We start from the raw sequence: 13486 nt of genomic DNA on the forward strand, positions 1-13486 counted from the left end.
CATTCATTAGACTTTAAAAAATAACTTCTTATTAAAGTGAACTTTAAACAATCTGCTCCTATAATAAATGTCATACCTGTGCTCTTCAGCACATTTGAATAAAGTTAACACTAATTTCTAAATTAAAAACAGATGAATCCGTAAAAGTGATAATTTCCTCTTTTTTCGTTGTCCTCTGAGGAACAAACCTCAGCAGCGGGTTAATCGATTATTTGGCAGCTATCACTTTAAGAGCTGCTGCTGAACGTGACGTGGATCTGACATGCATCAGATGTTCTCTCAACTCTGTTCTGACCCACTTCTCTATTGATGAGCTGATGAGCTGAATCCTGTGTGTTAAGATGATGGAGACCATGTGACTCATATATAATATATTACATGCACGCACAGTTTTAAGCCAGCTTTAATCACCTTTTTGGTAACTTCATGACTTCACTGACCAAGTCATTGCATGCTCCTAGTTTATTTTGCGTTCTGATATGAAATTAAAAAATGACAATGGAGCGCACGTCTGAAACGTCTCCCAATTGATGCAGTCATAAAGGCATTCTACAGGAAAATGAATGCACGTCTTGTCAAGAATAAAAGAGCCAGACGCAGCAGATGTGAGTGGAGTGACCAACCCTAGTGTTCACCCCTGAGTAAACTGTGGTAAATCATTTTAATAGGTTAAACTGAAAAATATATCAACTGTGTTAATGCATTCATTTTGACAGCATTAATATTTACAGAATATATATAATGAATCAAATGAAAATATTAAATTAAAAAATAGATTTTTTTTTTCTCAGTAATATATCTGTATATGTGTGTGTGTGTGTGTGTGTGTGTGTGTGACCCTGGATCATAAAACCAGTCATAAAGGTCATTTTTTCAAAATAAATGATCTCTCCATTGATGTGTGGTTTGTTCGGAGGACAATATCTGTCTGAGATACAACTATTATAAATCTGGAATCTGAGGGAGCAAAAACATCTAAATATTGAGAAAATCATCTTTAAAGTTGTTCAAATGAAGTTCTTAGCCATGTAAATTACTAATCAAACATTACGTTTTGATATATTTATTGTAGGGAATTTACTAAATATCTTCATGGAACATGATCTTTATGTAATATCCTAATGATTTTTGGCATCAAAGAGAAATGTATAATTTGACTCATACAATGTATTGTTGGCTATTTCTACAAATATATCTGTGACAATGATGACTGCTTCTGTGACACACACACACACACACACACACATACACACACACACTCTCTCTATGGACTGATCTGTGTGCTTTGACCATTAAAGTTCTTGATGTGATTCTGTTTGATTGACATTAAAACAAGCTGAACAAGTTATAAAGTCTGTAAAAGTGTGACGGTTAAACTGAAAACACACGTGTGTGTCAGACATGAGTCGGTTTGGTCCGAGCGGACGCCTCGAGTGTTTAAGTGTGTTAGATGGACACTAAACGCTTCACGTGTGACGCTGCAGTCCGGTGAACAGCTTCTGAACACAGAAATCCATCCCAGCCTTCAGCATCACAATGATCCACGAGAAAGTCTGATGTCCCAGAATGACCTGTGCTGAAGCGTGCGGTCACCTCTGTGAAGGTCAAAGTGAGAGAGAAGATCCAGACGGACTGAACTGATCCAGATCTGAGCGATCGACGGCCCGATGGGACTGGGACCCGCACACACCTTCAGTTCCTAATGAACAACGGGTATAAAAAGAATAATAATCATAAAAATATATATAAATATAAAATATTATATAAATATTATAATGATATTTGTGACCTAGGACCACAGAACAAGTCATAAGAATATATATATATATGTGTGTGTTTGTGTGTGTGTGTGTGTGTGGTTTGTTCGGAGGACAATATTTGTCTGAGATACAACTATTTGAAAATCTGGAATCTGAGGGAGCAAAAACATCTAAATATTGAGAAAATCATCTTTAAAGTTGTTCAGATGAAGTTCTTAGCAATGCATATTACTAATCAAACATTAAGTTCTGATATATTTACGGTAGGAGATTTACTAAATATCTTAATGGAACATGATCTTTACTTAATACCCTAATGATTTGTGGCATAAAATAAAAATGTATAATTTTGACCGATACAATGTATTATTGTCTGTTGCTACACATATCACTGTGCTACTTATAACTGCTTTTGTGCTGCATGGTCACATATATTAGTGATGATTTTGTTGTTGTTGTGTTGGTCTGAGCCACAGAAGCTGGACGTCTCACCTGAACAACATTCACTCCGTCAAACATCTCTGAAGAGCTGCAGAAAATAAAGCATTCATTTAATGGAAACCTGCCAGATTCTCTCAGAAAACTGACTTCACTAGAATTATAGGAGTGAAAGTTCACTGTCATCAGTCCACCAGAGACAACAAAAAATAATAAACAAAAAATAATTTTACAAATATTTAATATACATGTCCGCATACAATTTTCTTTAAATACACATATAACAGCATTTAATCGAACAATGTTTAATCTTCTTTTACAGAACGACGTAACAGAAAACATTAGAATTATTCCTCACTTTCATGATGTCATAAATACACACTGTCACTGATATAATGTATACAGGGGACAGTCCTGCAGAATTATGGGTAAGAAGGTTAGAGGAAATCGCTCATTAAGTTAATGATATGAGCAATAACCCAACACCTGCTCCTCACAGACACAACTCCGGTTATTTTTCATTTGTTTACACATGATTTATTTCTTCTGAACTGTATTGTTAATCAGATGTCCGCTGTATGTGTGAAGACAGACCAAGTGAAACAAACACAAACACCTCCACTTCCTCCAGAAATAAAGCAGTAGTACAGTATGCTTCATGTGCGGCTCACAGGATTCACTCCTGATTCACGTGATTCACTCCTGATTCATGCAATTCAATCCTGATTCACTCTTGATTCACTCCTGATTCACGTGACTCACTCCTGATGAACATGACTCACTCCTGATTCACTCCTGATTAACATGACTCACTCGCGATTCACTCCTGATTCATGTGACTCACTCCTGATTAAAGTGACTCACTCCTGATTCACTCCTGATTAACTTGACTCACTTGTGATTCACTCCTGATTTGTGTGACTCACTCCTGATTAAAGTGACTCAGTCCTGATCCACTCCTGATTAACTTGACTCACTCCTGATTCACTTCTGATTCATGTGTCTCAATCCTGATTCACCTGATTCACATGACTCACTCCTAATTAATGTGACTCACTCCTGATTCACTCCTGATTAACATGACTCACTCCTGATTCAATTCTGAGTAACGTGACTCACTCCTGATTGGTATGACTCACGCCTGATTTACGTGACTCACTCCTGATTTACGTGACTCACTCCTGATTAACTTGACTCACTCCTGATTCACTCCTAAATCATGTAACTCACTCCTGATTCACTCCTGATTAACCTGACTCAATCCTGATTATTGTGACTCACTCCTGATTTACGTGACTCACTCACGATTCACTCCTGATTAACTTGATTCACTCCTGATTCACCTGATTCATTCCTAATTCACGTGACTCACTCCTGATTCACTCCTGATTAATGTGACTCACTCCTGATTCACGTGATTGACCCCTGATTCTTTCCTGATTCACGTGATTCATCACACACTGTGAGCCGAACATGAATAATCTCAGTAAATCAGAAAAGGGGGCTCATGGGTAATCACACAGCATCATCAATACTCTTGTATGCAGATGAATTATGTTTTATATAAATGTTTGTCTTCAGCTCCGTTCCAAAACCTACTGAGCCCTTCGCTGTCTACATAAGCAGCAACCTACTGAGGAACAGAACCTTAAAATAACAGATCTGAAATCTTCTAAATGGTTCATCTGAATTATTTTTGCACTTTGACTTATTGAGCTGAATGCAATGCATGCTGGGATTGCATTAAATGTTACTAGTTATTTTGGAATATTACTGTGTTTATTACTAAATGTTCCATGGTTAAAGTCATACAGAAAAAAGGGAACCCTGGACCACAAAACCAGTCATAAGGGTCAATAAATGATCTCTCCAGTGATGTGTGGTTTGTTCGGAGGACATTATTTGTCTGAGATACATCTATTTGAAAATCTGGAATCTGAGGGAGCAAAAAAAATCTAAATATTGAGAAAATCGTCTTTAAAGCTATTCAAATGAAGTTCTTAGCAATGCATATTATTAATCAAACATTAAGTTTTGATATATTTACGATAAGAGACTTACTAAATATCTTCATGGAACATGATCTTTACTTAATATCCTAATGATTTTTGTCATAAAAGAGAAATGTATAATTTTGGCCCATACAGTGTATTGTTGGCTATTGCTACAAATACAGCCTTTTAACTTAAGACTGCTTTTGTGCTCCAGGGTCACATATATATGAAACAAACACACAGTTTTAACTCTCTCTTAGAATTCAACATTAAACTCTAGGAGGAGCTCACTGGGTCTGGGAGCAGAGAGCCGTGTGATTGGCTGTGTGATTGGCCGAGCCGGGCTGTGATTGGTTGATTAGACTCACGGCGAGTGGATCAGCTGTGAAAGCGGCGACACTTTTCCTCATCTCGTTCTCACTGCCCCGCAGAGGAATCAGAGACACGTTACCCAAGCGAGCGTCCTGCGGCGCAGAGTGACTCGCCACACGAGACTTCAACCACTCCGCCGGCCAAACACGACCTCCGCACTGACCGAGAGAGAGAGAGAGATAGAGAGATGTGTTTATATTTATACACAATACCATTTATTGTCTCCTTTTTACTTTGGTGGTGTAACTATACTCTGCACTGTACACATCTAAAATGCTTTGGAAATACTGAAAAACAAATGTCATGCCAATAAAGCAACTAGAACTTCATGAAATTCCGCTGCTTTTGATGTAAATCAGTGAGATCTTTCTAACAGTAGAGCAGCTTCGACTGATAAAACACTCTGAACTCTCACATACAGAGACAGAAGACACGAGGAGATCGAGAGTTTGATGCTTTATCAGGCTTTATAGGGTTAAATGATGATGTCAGACTCACCTGTATGCTCATGAAGGTAGCGAACCATTCCCTCATTTCATTCTGTGTGTCACAGCAGAGATACCTGAGACAAACACAGCAAAACACACAGACACCATGTTTACAGTCCTCTAGAGGGGCTTCTGTCTGTATTATCTACATTATTCACAGACAATATAATGGATACTGACACATGTGTGTGTGTGTGGGGGGGGGGAAGAGAGCAGGGTGTGTGTGTGTGAGTGAGAGAGAGAGTGTGTGTGTGTGAGAGTGTGTGTGTGAGTGTGTGTGAGTGTGAGTGAGTGTGTAAGAGTGTGTGTGAGAGAGTTTGTGGGTGCATGTGTAGTTGAGAGAGAGAGAGAGAGAGAGAGAGAGAGAGAGAGAGAGAGAGGGATTGAGTGTGTGTTTGTGTGTGTGTTTGTGTGTGTGTGTGTGTGTGTTCTCACCACTGCTGTCTCTCCTGCTTTTCCTGTTTCTCACTTTCATAGATGACTGTGAGAACCCAACTACAGACAGACAGACAGGGATTAAAGGGTTAAACCGGACTCAGTCTTTAACTGCATTAGTCTCCACAGACGAGCATCTCTGAAATGTTCTGAATTAAGGAGAAAGTCTGAATCTGGAGAATGTGTGAGACTCAAATGTTCTCCACTCAGAGCTCTGTCAGTGTAACTGTTCAAGCGTCCAGCTTCAGCTCGGGTCAGATCTCTCCTGATTCTGATCAAGTAAAGGTCAGAATAACACATCTCCAGATGAACTCTTACTGGACTGAAGCAAAATTCATATTTTAACTCCGTTTGGGTCTATATCAGTGAATATGAGCCATAAAAGCCTGATGGAGCCAAAATGCAACTTCATTTCAATAAATTGTTCCATTTCAAAATATTAGACTTGTATTTCTACATCAGGTTTTACAGGATTAAACAGCACTGAACGGATCATAAATGTAATCATAAATTTAGTCTTGGCTCACACTGACACCTGCTGGACAGAAATCACCACATTCCTTTGCATAGAGCTGTCTGAAATACTAAACACCCTACATGCACCTCTGACATGCCGTCTAGTTAGAAACCTTGTTAGGGTTCAGTTCAGAATTCAGGTTTATTCTCACCATGTCGGTGGACGGAGCTTCTTTTTAATGCCTTGATAGACTTTCAGACACTTGACGGGCCACTCTCTCTCAGGACGATTACTCTACAGAGAGAAAGACAGAGAGAGATAAACACACACACACACACACACACACACACACACACACACGCTCACTCGCTCGAGAACCCAGAACTACAGGAACACCTCCACCTGAGAACCCAATAAACCAGAGCGAACACTAAACCTCTACACACACACACACACACACACACTAGTAGTGTATATAAAGTGAATGAATGAGCACAGACACCCAAACCCTGAAGGAAGCCGACAGAGCCTCACACACACACACACACACACACACACACACACTATCTGTACTCACACACTGCAGCTCTGGACTCTGCAGCTTGTGCAGATTCTGTGTACGAGAGTTTCAAAGTAAAGCATCGATCAAACACACACTAAGATTGTGACCATTAACTTGAACTGAAAACACAAACACTGGATTTATTTTCATTTAATGTTAAATTAAGGTTCTAAAATAGATAAAACTGACATAAAAATGAATAAAATACAAAATGTGGAGATAAAATATAAAGTTACTAAAACTTTAAAAGTCATTCAAAATATCACTAAAACTATGAGAGTGTTTCTAGTTCGTTTGTTTAATCTCATATCTGCAGTAATGGCTGTGTTCAAGGCAAAATCAACATTATTATTATGATTACAATATCATTTCAATACAACTTAAAAATGTCTTAAATAATTAACAAAAATATGCATCCTACAATGACAACATAATTAATGTATGCATTTTTTTTATTAAATGCATTACACTATTTCTAAAACTTTTACCAGAAAAAAAAAAGGTAAAAAACATTATTGAATAAAAATCTCTCCCACATAATTTTTAACTGTTGTTATTCTATCTTTTAGACTTTTCACATTTTTTTCTTTTTTATAAAATTATTTATATATATATATATATATATATATATATATATATATATATATATATATATATATATATATATATATATATATATATATATTTTTTTTTTATGCTTTTTTTTTTTACATGAATCTTATCTTCTTTCAAAATAATAATAATAATGAACTGGCTTCACCTCATATAGTTTGTTTTACATGCACTGATTCCATTGCATCTAGCGGTCAGTCATACTAAAATAACATTTACACGCACATCACAGTCAGCTCGAGGTCTACGGTCACGCTCTGATTATGATGTTTATACACACACAGGCATCACGTGATTACTGAAGTCTGAATGTGTTCACATGCAATAGATTTATACTGCATCAGACTGTCAGAGATGATGGACCATGACCAGGTTTTTGTTTTAGTGGAGGTTTAAAGTTGGCTTTAAGGCAGGGCCTTTCAAACTGTGGGTGGGACAAGATGAAGACACACACACACACACACACACACACACCCGTACCCGGACTTCTTTATAGAGTCTGAGCGAGGTGCTGTTCAGGATGAAGTATCGGTCATTGAAGCTCCCCGTGCTCAACCCCAGCAGACTCCTCTCCTCTCTGAACTTCATCATACCGTGTTTGGACACCTCCACTTTACTGGCTGCACCACACACACACACACACACACACACACACACACACACACACACACAGTATCATTACATATTCTCATTACATGATCCACATTAGCACATCAAAGACTACTACTGCGTCTAAATGAATTTAGGATGGATCAGATTTAGCTTGAAAATCCTCTGTAATCCTGAAAATATGAGTCTATAAATCTAAATAACAGTGTGTTATGAAAACTCTTACCCAGATACACCAGCATGGCCTCCATGGAGAAGTGCTTCTTGACCAGCAGGTGACTGTCAGTGCCCAGGGAATGAAAGATGGGCAGCACTTTCTCCTGATAGTGCAGCGGCCGCTCTGTCTCACACACACACACACACACACACACACCTGTGAGCCGCTGTGTTACTGTGACCCGTGCATGATGGGTAACCAGTGCTCCGTCACTCACCCATCTCCTCTTTCTCGTTCACCTCGAAGCAGCACCAGTAGTCCTTCTCCTTTACGCTGATTTTCCGTCTGTCCAGGATCTCGAAGGTCAGTTCTGCGGCCGTCATCGTGGCGGGAATCTGCAGGTCACACGTGTACAGTTACACTGAAGCACTAGGGATGTCATGATATGATCAGTGATGTCTGTCAGACGAGCTTACAGCAGGGTCAAAGGTCAAACGCACCTTCACATGCTGTTCGGCGGTCTCCTTCTTCTCCTCCAGATAAACTGTACAGATGAAATCACCACTGCCCTGAAACACACACACACACGCTACAAATAACAAACCTGCTGCACGTATCCTTGTGTAAAACAATTACTGACACGTAAAAGACTTGCTTTATACATGTTTTAATAGCTCAAACTGATTTATCATCTGAAACGGCAGCTTTTTCCACCTTCTGACCACTAGATGTCATTACAACACGATGATTGTAACTCGTACCGTTCCTGTTTTAGGAGCGAGGTTGTCTCTGAGCTTTATGATGTATGTGATCTCATCTAACTGCTTCTTCAGCTGCTGCTCGTTCACCTGCAACACACACACACACACACACACACACAGTCTTGAGAAGTTCATTTCTGATTCGAGAACTGCACCAAAGCGACTGAGAATCCTTATAAGTCCTTAGCTGTCTTCAGACTGATGTGTGCACTTCCTGTCCTGTTCAAACGTACATCGAATATAGTGACGTAGTGTTGGATGAGATCCTCGATGACCCGTCCGGCGCTGTTGTCCTTCCCGTCCGCCTGGAAGAGAGTCGGGCCGAACACGATGGCCAGATTGTGAAGATTCATCTGATTGAGATCCGCAAACCGCTGGACGCTGCACACACACACACACACACACACACATACACACACATCACAAGCTCTGACTTGATTTGAGATCACTGCCACATCAGCTTCACAGGCAAACAAAGATTATTCATTACAAAAACAAAACAGTAGTACACACTTCATAAATTAATTATATATAAATATTATATATAGATAAATCTGTTATTTGTAAATAAAAAAAAATGTAAACACTTTTTTGTGTTTTATTTAATGCTGTCAAACGATTAATCGCGATTAATCACATTCCAAAATAAAAGTTTTTGTTTATATTATATATGTGTGAGTTTATATAAATAAACAAGCATGCATGTAAATATTTCAGAATAATATGTTGTTTATATATTACATATATTTATAATATAAATTATATTAATATAGCTGTAAATATTTCCAAATATGTACTGTATGTTTGTTTGTGTATTTTATATACATAATAAATATACACAGTACACACACATATATTATGTAAACAAAAACTTTTATTTTGTATGCGATTAATCGCGATTAGCACTAGTTTAGCTATATTCTTTTACTTATTTTTTAACCTAATCAAACCAACCAAACTGCAGTTTTAAAGATTAAAAAACATGATTTTTTAAAATTGTCGAGTTGTTTATGCAAATATATCTTGCGCCTAAAAAACAAGTTAGCTATTTTGACACTCTTCTCATTCCGCTTGCTATTTCTCCAGTATGCATCTGTTGTTGATTCACATCAGAAGGTCAGAAAGAGATGTTCAACACTTCTCTGAAAGGAGAGCTACGAGGAAGTGCTCTCTGAGAAAGAGGAAGTGTGGCTCTCACCAGTATAAATGATTAACTAGCGCTCGTAGTGTGGCCTGGTTGACTCGGGGAAGATTACTGAACAGAAGACGATACTGACAGATCCGACTGCTCTCGTCTGAAAACACTGAACACACACACACACACAATATGACGACTGCATTATCTCAGGTGTATTCATATTAATATTAAAGCAAGAAACTGTAGGCCTGTGTGATATACCTGTAGCGCTGAGCCAGCTGTGCGCCTGCTGCCCAAACAACCCCTCCTCGATGTCTCTGAAGAAGCGCTTGAGGACATTAGAGACGTCATCCACCTGATGTTCCCCTTCCTTCAGCCAAACACACCGGGCGTCGCGTCTGAACTCCTCCAGCAGGGCGGCGATCTTACTGTTCACGCCACTCTTACGGTAGATTCCCTCCGAGGTCAGACCTGCGGGACACACACACACACACACACAACACCAATCAGAATCAAGCAGAAAGAAGTGGGTCAGAAAGAGTACGGTTGATAAATAATTACCGTATTGTGTGGTGAAGTGAATGCAGCGCTCCACGATCACGGGAATATCGGCCTCCGTCAGCTGCTGCTGACTCAGTGTGTCTCCAGAACTCCCAGCAGCCCTCTGGATGGCAGCCGCCCAGCCCTGGAAGTCCAGCTTCCTCTCGCCCTCGATGTACAGCGTCCTGCGGGGAGACGTCCAGTTAGTGAGCATCCGCCCGCCGTCACACACACACACACACACACACACACACACACCGGTTAACCTCCACCTGCTCACCTGCCTCGCTCCACCAGAACCAGAACCTCGTTCTCCGGCTGGATCGCTGCACACACACACACACACACACACACACACACACACGTTCAGTTTAGGTTCAGCACACTGCATCACAAACTTCACAGCAGGGTGACCCATGTTAAAAAGTAATATATCTAAAATACATTTATCACTGATATAAAAAAGATAATTAAAGTTTATTTGGCGTACTACTTCTGCACAATGCACATTTCTTGATATTACGTCTAAAATGTGTTTTAATGTCACTTTTGATGAGGATTGTATGATCTTTGAATAATATTGTTCTTTAAATGCAAGATATAAAGTGTACCTGAAGTATAGTTACTCTTTAGCACAATCAAATAAACTAAATTATCTTTATTTGGTCTTCTGCTCTACTTCTGCACAATTAAAGTGAATTAAGAGTAAAATTATTAAGGAGACTTAAGTATACCTGTTTAGTTTAAGTACAATTGCAGTTTGTACATAAATATGTAAATGTATCTGTAGTATACTTAGCATTAAACACAAATACATGCAAGTATATTTATTTTTCACTAGGTTAGTAATGAATTTTTCTATAAAATGCCGATATCTATTAGTTTTCATTAAATACCTTATTGAATGCATCGATGTAGTGTTTTTATGTTAAATACTTCTTAAATAACAGTGACTAATTTAAGCTGCTTTGATTGGCCACTGCATTCATGCACACAACAGAAACGCTGGTAAAACTTTCCTTCAGTTTCCCATTTCACTTTAACTGCGACAGACACAACTGATTTAGTTTAATTGTGCAGAAGACATTTTCCCCTTCTATCATGAATTTGGGGGCATTTTTGCTGATTTTGGTAGTATCTGTATTTTTGCTTTAGGGGTTTATTTTAACTGGTTTTGGTGGCGTTTTGTTGGTTTTGGTGTAATTTTTTTATATTTCAGTGATATTTTTGATGGTTTTGATGACTTTTTGATTTTGGTGGCATTTCTTCTCGCAATTTCAATTCTGTACATGTGGAAGAATTGACAATAAAGGAGACTTGACTTATTTTTGTTGGTTTTGGTGTAATTTATTTTGTTTTGCTGGCAGTTTTGTGGTTTTGATTCCATTTCTGTTGATTTATTGGAGTGAGTTTTGCAGATTTTGGTTGCATTTTTGTTGATTTTGGTATAATTTTGTTGGTTTGTTGTCATTTTTGCTGATTTGGTGCCATTTTGGTAATATTTATGGTGGTTTTGGTGTAACATTTGTTGATTTTGGTGGTACTTTTGTTTATTTTGTAGCCATTTTTGTTAATTTGGTTGGCATTTTTGTTGTTTTGATTGCATTTCTGTTGTATTTGAAATGATTTTTGTCTATTTTGGTTACATTTTTGTTGGTTTGTGTAATTTATTTCGTTTTGTGGTTTTGATTGCATTTCTGTTGATTTTTTTGTAGTTTTGTTTATTTTGGTTGCATTTTTGCTGGTTTTGGTATAATGTCTATTATTTTGTTGGTATTTTTTTATTTAGGTGGTATTTGTCAATTTTGGTTGCCCTTTTTTGATTTTGGTATAATTTTGTTGGTTTGTTGTCATTTTTGTTGATTTGGTGGTATTTTTGGTGATATTTATGGTGTTTTTGGTGTAACTTTTGTTGATTTTGGTGGCATTTTTGTTATTTTGATTGCATTTCTGTTGTATTTGAAATTATTTTGTCTATTTTTGTTATTTTGTGTCATTTTTGTTGATTCTACATCATTTTTGTTCATTTTGGTGGTATTTTAGTTGATTATAGTGTTTTTCTGGTTTATTTGGTTGGCATTTTTGTTGTTTGGATTGCATTTCTGTTGGTTTTGGAGTGATTTTTGTTGATTCTGTGTGATTTTTGTTCATTTTGTGGAATTGTTGTTGGTTTTGTTGTCATTTTGTGACTCACAGAGCTCCAGGAGCTTCTGCAGGTCGATGGTCTCGTCTGCGGTGTGCTCCTCCAGCCGGATGTGGAGGCTTGACCCCACCAGACAGAACCAGCCCAGTCTGGACATCTCCCGGTTCAGTCGGTCTTTATAACGCAGCCGGCCGATGCGCTCGAAGTCCTTCAGTAACAGATCCTCTGCGGCCGCAGGAATGAACGACTGTGACACAGAGAGACGACATGAGAATGAGTCCCTGTCCAAACCAGACGAAACCGGTCAAACGGTTCAGAACCGGTGTGATGTCACCTTTGCGATGGATTTGACCCACTCGCGCATAGTCTCAGGATTATCAGTGCCGAACAGATACAAGCGCTCGGCGTCCGAGTACAGCTCAAACGTGTGATCGTACCTAAAGAAAGAGACGTGAATATTATCAGGCTCCACAGAAGAGACAGGTGACAGAGCTTAAACACACGCTGTGGGCCAGATTACCCATGAGTCTCAGGGGGGCTGACAGCCAGACACACGATCTCCTTCATCTTCAGTCCTCCGTTCGGCGTAGCGTTTTTGTCACTTTCATAGTAGCTAAAATTCCCATCATTCAGCACACACCAGCGCCGACTGAACTCTAACGGACACAGACAGACAGAATCAAATCAGATTAGTCTGAAAACACATGGCACGTAACATTTCAGAAAATCTTCTATTCATTGATTGGCTCACCTTCTTTTCCCTTCTTCTCTGTGATTGGTCGAGCCATGGAGGCGGTCTTAAATAGAAACCCATTATGCGTGACGGAGGGCGGGGCCATGTAGTGCACCCGGTCTATGGCGACCTTCACCTCTGACCTCGGGAGTTCTGTAGGTCAAAAGGTCAAACTTTTTTTTAACATTTAGGGTTGGGTACAGTTTGAAATCTATCGATTCTGATTCTGTTTATTGAAAAAAAACTGTATGCAGGAATCGTTCATCTGAATTGTAATTCACGCTTCT

At 38.8% G+C, this 13486-nt stretch overlaps 1 protein-coding gene across 7 annotated transcripts in view; it reads right to left on the reverse strand.

Moving 5' to 3' along the window:
- Window positions 1-602: 602 nt before the first annotated feature.
- Window positions 603-13486, reverse strand: part of LOC127972286 (arf-GAP with Rho-GAP domain, ANK repeat and PH domain-containing protein 1-like) — a 41129-nt gene continuing 28245 nt past the window's right edge. For 3 of the 7 annotated variants that reach the window (XM_052575689.1, XM_052575690.1, XM_052575695.1), the window contains 18 exons: window positions 13218-13352; window positions 12987-13122; window positions 12801-12903; window positions 12518-12713; window positions 10604-10649; window positions 10345-10508; window positions 10045-10254; window positions 9844-9949; window positions 8879-9026; window positions 8646-8732; window positions 8385-8453; window positions 8162-8279; window positions 7954-8067; window positions 7599-7738; window positions 6156-6238; window positions 5488-5547; window positions 5063-5126; window positions 2424-4722 (listed from right to left, as the gene is read on the reverse strand). In XM_052575689.1, coding sequence (XP_052431649.1) covers window positions 4480-4722; window positions 5063-5126; window positions 5488-5547; window positions 6156-6238; window positions 7599-7738; window positions 7954-8067; window positions 8162-8279; window positions 8385-8453; window positions 8646-8732; window positions 8879-9026; window positions 9844-9949; window positions 10045-10254; window positions 10345-10508; window positions 10604-10649; window positions 12518-12713; window positions 12801-12903; window positions 12987-13122; window positions 13218-13352 — 2222 coding nt within the window. In that variant the 3' untranslated portion in view covers window positions 2424-4479. Of the gene's footprint in view, window positions 1700-2252; window positions 2290-2423; window positions 4723-5062; window positions 5127-5487; window positions 5548-6155; window positions 6239-7598; window positions 7739-7953; window positions 8068-8161; window positions 8280-8384; window positions 8454-8645; window positions 8733-8878; window positions 9027-9843; window positions 9950-10044; window positions 10255-10344; window positions 10509-10603; window positions 10650-12517; window positions 12714-12800; window positions 12904-12986; window positions 13123-13217; window positions 13353-13486 lie in introns of those variants that run through there. The other 4 variants (XM_052575691.1, XM_052575692.1, XM_052575693.1 and 1 more) reach the window with 3 other exon arrangements.

This window comes from Carassius gibelio, chromosome B15, assembly GCF_023724105.1.
Source record: "Carassius gibelio isolate Cgi1373 ecotype wild population from Czech Republic chromosome B15, carGib1.2-hapl.c, whole genome shotgun sequence".
Lineage (NCBI taxonomy): Eukaryota > Metazoa > Chordata > Actinopteri > Cypriniformes > Cyprinidae > Carassius > Carassius gibelio.